The sequence below is a fragment of the Impatiens glandulifera genome, unplaced genomic scaffold, assembly GCF_907164915.1.
Source record: "Impatiens glandulifera unplaced genomic scaffold, dImpGla2.1, whole genome shotgun sequence".
NCBI classification, from domain to species: Eukaryota; Viridiplantae; Streptophyta; class Magnoliopsida; order Ericales; family Balsaminaceae; genus Impatiens; species Impatiens glandulifera.
In genome coordinates, this window is record NW_025919457.1 from 170,735 (window position 1) to 178,804 (window position 8,070).

At 30.5% G+C, this 8,070-nt stretch overlaps 2 protein-coding genes across 2 annotated transcripts; both read right to left on the bottom strand.

Moving 5' to 3' along the window:
* On the bottom strand, positions 1-974 carry LOC124917992. The gene has a single exon (XM_047458258.1). It carries the CDS (start codon positions 943-945, stop codon positions 145-147), a length of 801 nt encoding a protein of 266 aa, XP_047314214.1. The 5' UTR covers positions 946-974; the 3' UTR covers positions 1-144.
* A 4,767-nt stretch (positions 975-5,741) lies between these two features.
* On the bottom strand, positions 5,742-6,735 carry LOC124917979 (acyl-acyl carrier protein thioesterase ATL3, chloroplastic-like). The gene is made up of 5 exons (XM_047458242.1): positions 6,518-6,735; positions 6,340-6,449; positions 6,139-6,248; positions 5,962-6,057; positions 5,742-5,864 (listed from the first exon to the last, which is right to left on the bottom strand). Exons 1-5 carry the CDS (start codon positions 6,733-6,735, stop codon positions 5,742-5,744), a joined length of 657 nt encoding a protein of 218 aa, XP_047314198.1.
* Between the last annotated feature and the right edge of the window lie 1,335 nt (positions 6,736-8,070).

Consider the following 8,070-nt stretch of genomic DNA (forward strand, 5'->3'; position numbering starts at 1 on the left):
AAAAGTAAAAGACGTGATTATAATAATAGTAATAACATAATAAAGAAGTATTTACATTGCCTTGTCTGTTTTAACAACAGTAAAATGAATTTCCTAATTATTTAAATTGACAATTTTACCCTCCAGTCAACTGTCAACATTAATTTAACAGCGCCACCAATTTTCCCCGTCAGATTCCGTCAATTTCATTAACGGCGACTTAACGTTTCTCATATCGCTTACATTTAACGCAGAATCCTTCTCACCAATCCCACCCACCTTGCTCCGCCGCCGAAGTGACGGCGCCGCCGTCGACGTCACCGTCGCCTTCGCCGGCGACCACTCAGCCAATATTGATGAAGTATTCAGTCCCATCCGTCTATCGTATGAAGAACCCGAAAGAATCAAATCCGGCGCCGCCATCGACGTCGCCGGAATCTGCAATCTTTTCCGGCTATTATCAATTTTATTCAGATCCCAAACCGAAACAACATTATCAGAGAAATCATCATCTTCAAAATCAAGTCCTAACCCTAAACTATCCCAAAATCTCACAACCCCTTTGCTAGAAGCTAAATCTGATAACGAGAATCGATCCCAGACAGAGAAATCTTCATCAGATGGCACACGATAGAAAGAGTTGATGTCGTCGTCTGAATCCTCACCAGAATCATCACCGGAATCATCATCATCGCCGGAGTCAGAATCAAAATCGTCTCCAAAAAGCTGGATCGGAGGTTGAGAAGCAGCAAAGAGTTTAACTTTGTTTGAGATAGCTATTATTAAAAACTTTATTCTAAAGATTATACATCTGAAACTTGCTAATAATGCAAGAATAAGTGCTCCCCATTTCCAAAAACTATAACTTTCTGGAAATGATTGAAAACGAGAAAAAAGAGATGGGTTTTGTAAACAATTAACACCCGCTTCAAAATTGCTTATTAGGTTAAGCTCAGGAATTTCCATAGTTGAAAATTTGGCAAAATCAAGAACAAGAGAGAGAGAGAGGGGAAGAAGAGGAGAGAGAGAATGAAGTGTATTTATAATGGTGGTGGTATGGTGAAAGGTTGAAGATGAGGGTAATAAAGTAAATACATAAGTTTAAGTTTAGATATATTACGTGAAGTTTATTATTGGCTGCTTTCCTTAACATTACCTATACACGTCACTAATTGCTGGAATTGGAAAAGATTATTTATTTATTTAAGAAATTAATTAATTAATTTTTTTTTTTTAAGATTTGGGTGGGATTGGTGAGTCAGCACTCTTCGTGTATCCAATCATAAGACAAATTGCTCTGTATACAATAATTAAAATTATTTTTTATATATGTTTTCATGTTTTTTAATTGTAAGGCCTTGTTTGAAGTGAGTTAATATTGAGTCTTAATTTATGGGTTTCTCAAAATATACATAACAAAATTTGAGTTGAAGTTATGAATGTTTGATGTTGGGTTAAACTAGTCTAATGAATAAATTCTTATAACATATGTCAATCAAGGATTAAGATATTTTATGTGGACTTAACTTTTTATATATAAAATAGTTAGTTTTAAAAAACAAATATGAATATTAGTGTTTTTAATAAATTTAGTTTAGAAAACGAAGAAAAAAAAGAGATTACATTACAAATACTAATGAATTAATTAAGTTGATTCATAGATAATAATTTAATTGTATTTTTGTTGTTCGTTGGGTTATCACGTAAGAGATATCTCATCTCAAAGTCCTAACTAATCATGAAGAGTAAAAGTGGGAGAAGATAAGATTTTGTTAGAAATATATTTTATATTAATACAATTTATTATTTATTATAAAAAATTGATATAAAAGAAAAAAATATTACGAGTTTAATTCTCACTAAAAGCGTTTTGAATGAAAATGAAATGTTATCATTATGTGCGTCATGTTAATTCTCTATAATTGAAAAAATAAGTTTTGGTATAATATTTATATGATGAGTCTCTATTCTTATAATTTTCTAATTGACTATCTAGTTGAAAAAAATCGAAGAACTTTTAACAACGAAAATAGGCCGTTAAGGAATTCACAATGTCATTGTCACGACGATGTCGGAAATTAGATACGAAAAACTTGTGGATTCGTATAGAGATCTTACTAGTTTTCTTAAATATCTTAAGATTTTTGAATCAATTAATTATTTTATTGTATTCAATTTGTACATATTTTTTTAAATTAATTTTTTACTTAAAACGAATTAAATTAAAGAGAAAAATATAATTATGAGATTATGTTAACTTTAAACATTAAATAAAAAAAATTATACACGTAAATAATTACACATTTACTATATAATATATATAATAATTTAAATGATTATCAATAAAATAATATAGTATATTAAGCTTATAAAATTATTTGTAATTTTAATTTTTGAAAATTTCTTAATTATGAATAAAAAAAATACTCTTAATTATTAAAAATAAAGAAACCCATTGTTTGTTTTTATTATTATAATTGATTAAAATGAATGAGTGGATGATAAATCTTTCGAAATAAATAAAAATAGAAAGACGACGAGGACGGTGTGTGATCGATAAAATCCTAAATGAATCAAAGTAATTGTTTGTGGTAATCGGTTTGTAGAAGAATGAACGACCACTCAGATGTGTACACGTGGAGGATTAATTTTATATATTTATTGTGGAGAAAGACCTTTATTTTGATGGTCCATCCATCCCTTATACGACTGCCGTGACATATTTTTGTACGCAATAAATATATTTCTAGAATCATGGCCAATTCTCTATCACACATTTAGGACACAAATAACGTTATCGTGACTATTTTAAAATGTCTCTTTTATCTTTATCATCGACATTTATCTAATAATTATTTATTCCATGTCATTGTTGTTATGTATTTTCTTAAAAAAAATTAAACAAATGTCCAATTTATATGTATACATGAAAAATGGGGAGTCCTCAAACTCTGACTTTGTCACAAAAATTTTCAAATAATACAAATGGAAGAACTTTAATAAAGATATCGGTAATTTGAGAACGTGATAGGACATGTAACACCTGAACTTGAACACAAGCCACTTTTTCGCGAATGAAATGAATATCAATCTTAATATACTTAGTACGTAGATGTTTATTTAAGTTTCCATCAAGATACACCGCACTAACATTTTCACGATAAACAAAAAGTAGACTTCTAGATTAGATAATTAAGTTTCCATAGAAGGTTTCTCAATTAACATGATTCTGAAACCATATTGATTACCCTTTACTCAACCACTTTCATTAGAATGAGATAAGATTGTATGACATCGAGTGAATCAAAAGAGGCTAAATTATCTCCTAGAAACACACAATAACCCGAATTAGGACCGTTTGGTATCCGGACATTCACCATAATCAAAATTGGTATACGAACCTAGAGTGACTATAGATGATGAATAAAAGTGGAGACCATGGTCAAGATTGATCAAGAGTACCATGAATGTAACGTTATGCACATCTTTCGGGCAATACATGAATAAACACATATGTCACACAACATATGTGATATCGATTTTGTGACAACACTAATATTAAAATTATTTAAGAGATCATATATCTAAGGTTCAAGAATTTAACTATGATTTTGGTTCTTTGCACAACTACTATCATACATTCCCTTTAAGTCAATAATTTTACAATTAAATAGGAGGTTATATTAATTCATTAATTATAATTAACAGTCCATTGAGCATACAAAATTAATTAGAGTTCAAAACACCTCAATTATATGAAGTAACATGAATCCCTTCTCCTACCTAATTATTAGGCTAGAAACTTGAAAGTCCAACCCCACTAAAACAACAAAGGAAAAAGTTAATATTTTTTTGTAACCAATGGAGTTTAAAATACTTTAACTAGCAACGTGGCTTCATGGCCTTCTTTTATAAATATCCAATGTTACAAATCTTTTTTATAATCACAATGCTTTTATTTATTTATTTCCTTCAAAAGTGTGATTGATCTTATCCCCAATCCAAATCATCCACCAAACCACATGTTCCATGTTTTTAACACCCAAAATAACACTTTACTAAGAAATCATGTTCTTTACAAATTATTTAAAGACTTTTTCTTTACCCTTATAAAGAAACTTGTGCATGGATGTGATAACACCTAAATAAACTGATTTAAACTGATTGGATCAACAAATGAATAATAATCAAAGCGACAAACTAAATGGATTATGTTGGTTGATTTAGTGACAGTCAAATCGTTAAAAATTATATTGTTATTTTTTCACATTGCTTAATTAATTTAGAGCAAATAATTAATATTTAGAACTCTCTCAATAATTAAGTTATTCAATTATTAAATTAAAATATATTTTAAAAATATAATAATAATAGTAAAAAAAACTTTCTTTTTTTAAAATGACTTTCTTTTATACTAAACCAATTAATATACAGCTTTTGATTATTACTCTTCTTGCTAAGCAGATTATATATATATTATTTAGTAATACTTTTTTTTATCGATGAAACCAATTTTTTAATCAACTAATAAACTTAAATCCGGGTTGAGAACTCAAACCTAAGTCAATAGTTTGATTATGCATTTTAGTGTACAAACAAATTGAATTCAACTATTTAGACTCTTAATTTTAGTGCTACACATTTCTAGTAAAGAAAATGGAGTACTTTCTCACAATTTAATTTAAAGACTACACCTTAATGCCATATCAATTCCTTTGTTTTGATCATTGTCCATAAAATAGCTTTGACCTTACAAATAATCAATTCATCTATTGGAAGAATGTGAAGATCAAATCTAATTAAACTATTGTCATACTTGAAATCTTAAGTTTAATTTTGACTGAAAACATATCCACATTGATGTGAAAGGGCAAAACGGTCGATAATATGATAATCTAGTCTAAATAAGTGCCAGTACAAACTAAATAAAACTGTGAGCGACAGAAATTGTCCACAAAATGCAATTGATAAGGTTCTCAATCATCCCATATAAACAACTTAAACAATACGATATAATTGTCCAAACAAATGTCAAGTAATCTGAATCGACACCAAATGAGTACAAAAATATCCAAACAAACACCAAGTAATCAAAATTATACAATCCAAAATTCTTTATTAAGAAAAATCTCTTGAAACAATAGTTCATGTAATTCCAATTTTAGACTTTTTCATCATCATCATATTTTTTTTACCCAAATTTATTCCTCAAGTGGTCATCATGCATTATCCCTTTTAAATCATATAAGAGAGTCTTATTAAAAATGAGAAATTTGATGTTTTAGGTAAAAGACTTATAACTTGCCAAATTTATCTAAGACTGTATAATAATAAATAATCTAATCAATATCATTGATCCTCTAAATTTGTATCCTTAGGTTTCTGAATTGGTTTATACTCCAAAAAATATATTCCCTAGCCATTTCTTTGCAATTTATTGCAAACCCAAATGATCTTCAACATGCGTCACAATAATTAAAACCCAATTTAATCAAATGATCATTGCTTAAACCAGAAACCGATACAAAAACAAACAGGTCCCATATTAGAGAACTAAATCAAGACAATATAATCAGATTCTCAATATCCAGATAAATATCACATATCTTTTGTAATCCTATTGTTTTACAAGTAATTATCTCTTCTACTTAGGTTTAATTCTCTTTATAATCCTAATGAAGATAATGTTATTTTGAAATCTTTCAGTCCTAATACAATGAAATTAATAACATAGCTCTTTTTCCAGTATGCAGATGTTAGTTTTAGTTGGATTGATCCTCTTGTCGAATAAGCTTGACGAATTTGGACCTAAAATCTGCAGGGAATCGGACAGGTCGATAGTTCTTGCCAAGCCAAACTACAGTTGTTTTCGCTTCAAGAATAGGCTGTTGTTTAACAAGAAAAGAAACAAATTAAGCATGATTCATGTTATTGAACAAAAGATGTTAATCAACAAATTAACATGTATTGAAGAAATTAAACCTCATAATCTGGCAACTTGAAGATGGAGTTTTCAATGTATAATCGGGCTGCTGATGAATTCCATATTCTCACCTTGATAACAAACCTGTCTCCACTCTAGATAACATATACATTGATTAAGGGTCATTCAGATTACTTTTCAATTTTCGAAAAATCCCCATCATATATAGTTCTTACTCTTAGTGGATTGAGGAATTTTAGTGTCATCTCAGAGAAAGCTAGGGCCTCGCCTGAATTAGCAACATCATTTGGGTTTATTCCTATCAGATCCAGCAATTCGTGATTACCTTTAGGAAGAGGGAATAACAAACCATTTATATTATATACATGAAAACACAGCATATTTTATTAGATTGATTGAACAATGATAGTTGTTACCATGTTGAATATAACTTGAATAGACAGAATTGTTTACGACACCAAATTGATCGAGTTCGTAGTCTCGCACTTGCAGCTCAATTTCATGGAATCCATGCACACTGAAAACCCTTCCATTCAGGTAAATTGCAGAAGAAAAAAACGAAAGCTAATTAATTTAGGAAGAAAATACAAGTACCTTTGACCACTCTTGAATTCGAAAGTTAGATTGTTACTACAGCAGACTGGAGGAAGAAAGGGCCGGAGAACTTTCCGGGATAGCGGCTGCATTATGTGGCGAGTAGGTAAAGACGGATTGGGATTTCCAAAAGAACGGCAGTCACCGATCAACCACTTTCCCGTTGAAGATGAACTCGGAACTGTAGTCGGCAGAGCAAATAAAAGACTTTTTGACATTTTTCTTCTTCTATCTGTTAGGATTTATATCTCCCAAATCCGACCAGCTTGAAACAATCTGTAAAAAACACAGGAAAGAAGAATACAAGAACACACAGATTTATAGTGTTTCACTCAAATTGAGCTAAATTCACTCCAACTACCACAGAATTTCACTGTAAAGAAAAATGAATACAATGTTTTTGCCTCACACTTTATCTCTCTAAAATTCCGTCTTAACAATGTAAACCCTTAATAATCACATATTTATAAGGTAAACATTCATGTAATAAACCTAAATAACTTTGATCAGGCCCAAGCCCAAAAACAAAAAAAACCCAATAAACTCTAATTAACAATGTAGGGTTTATTATAAGTATAAACTCCATCCATAACTCAACAATCTCCCACTTGGAGACTAACTTCATCATCCCTCGATCAATAGTGACTTTCTATTCGGTGTTTTAACTAAGAAAACCAACTGAAGTTGCACACAATTTCAGTTTCTCATTTGTCACAGCTTTCGTCAATATATCAGCTGAATTCTCACTCCCAGGAATCTTCTTAAGAGCTAATACTCCATCTTCTAAAACTGACCGGATGAAATGATAACGAACCTGTATATGTTTTGTCCTGCCATGATAAACATGATTTTTTGCCAAATGAATGACATTTTGACTGTCGCATTGCAACACACTTCCCTCATAGTCTTGACCCAATTCTCGCAAAAAGGGTTGTAACCACATCATCTCCTTAGTAGCCTATGTCACATCAATATACTCTGCCTCACAACTAGACAAATCAACAATGTTCTACAATTTTGAAACCCAACCGATTGCAGTATCTCCCAGAGTATAAATGTACCCTGTTGTGCTCTTCCTACTATCAACATCACCACCATTGTCAGCATCAACATATCCTTCCAAACCCATATTAGACTTTCAAAAACACAAAGCGAGACCCGTACTTCCTCTTAAGTATCATAGTATCCACTTTACTGCTTCCCAATATTGTCTACCCGGATTACTCATGAATCTGCTAACAACTTCCACTGCATTTTTATAATCACAATGTTTTTATTTATTTATTTTCTTCAAAAGTGTGATTGATCTTATCCCCAATCCAAATCATCCACCAAAACACATGTTCCATGTTTTTAACCCCCAAAATAACACTTTACTAAGAAATCATGTTCTTTACAAATTATTTAAAGACTTTTCTTTACATTTATAAAGAAACTTGTGCAAGGATGTGCCAACACCTAAATAAACTGATTGGATCGTCAAATTGAAAAATAATCAAAGCGACAAACTAAACAGGTTATGTTGGTTGATTTAGTCGTTAAACATCATTTTG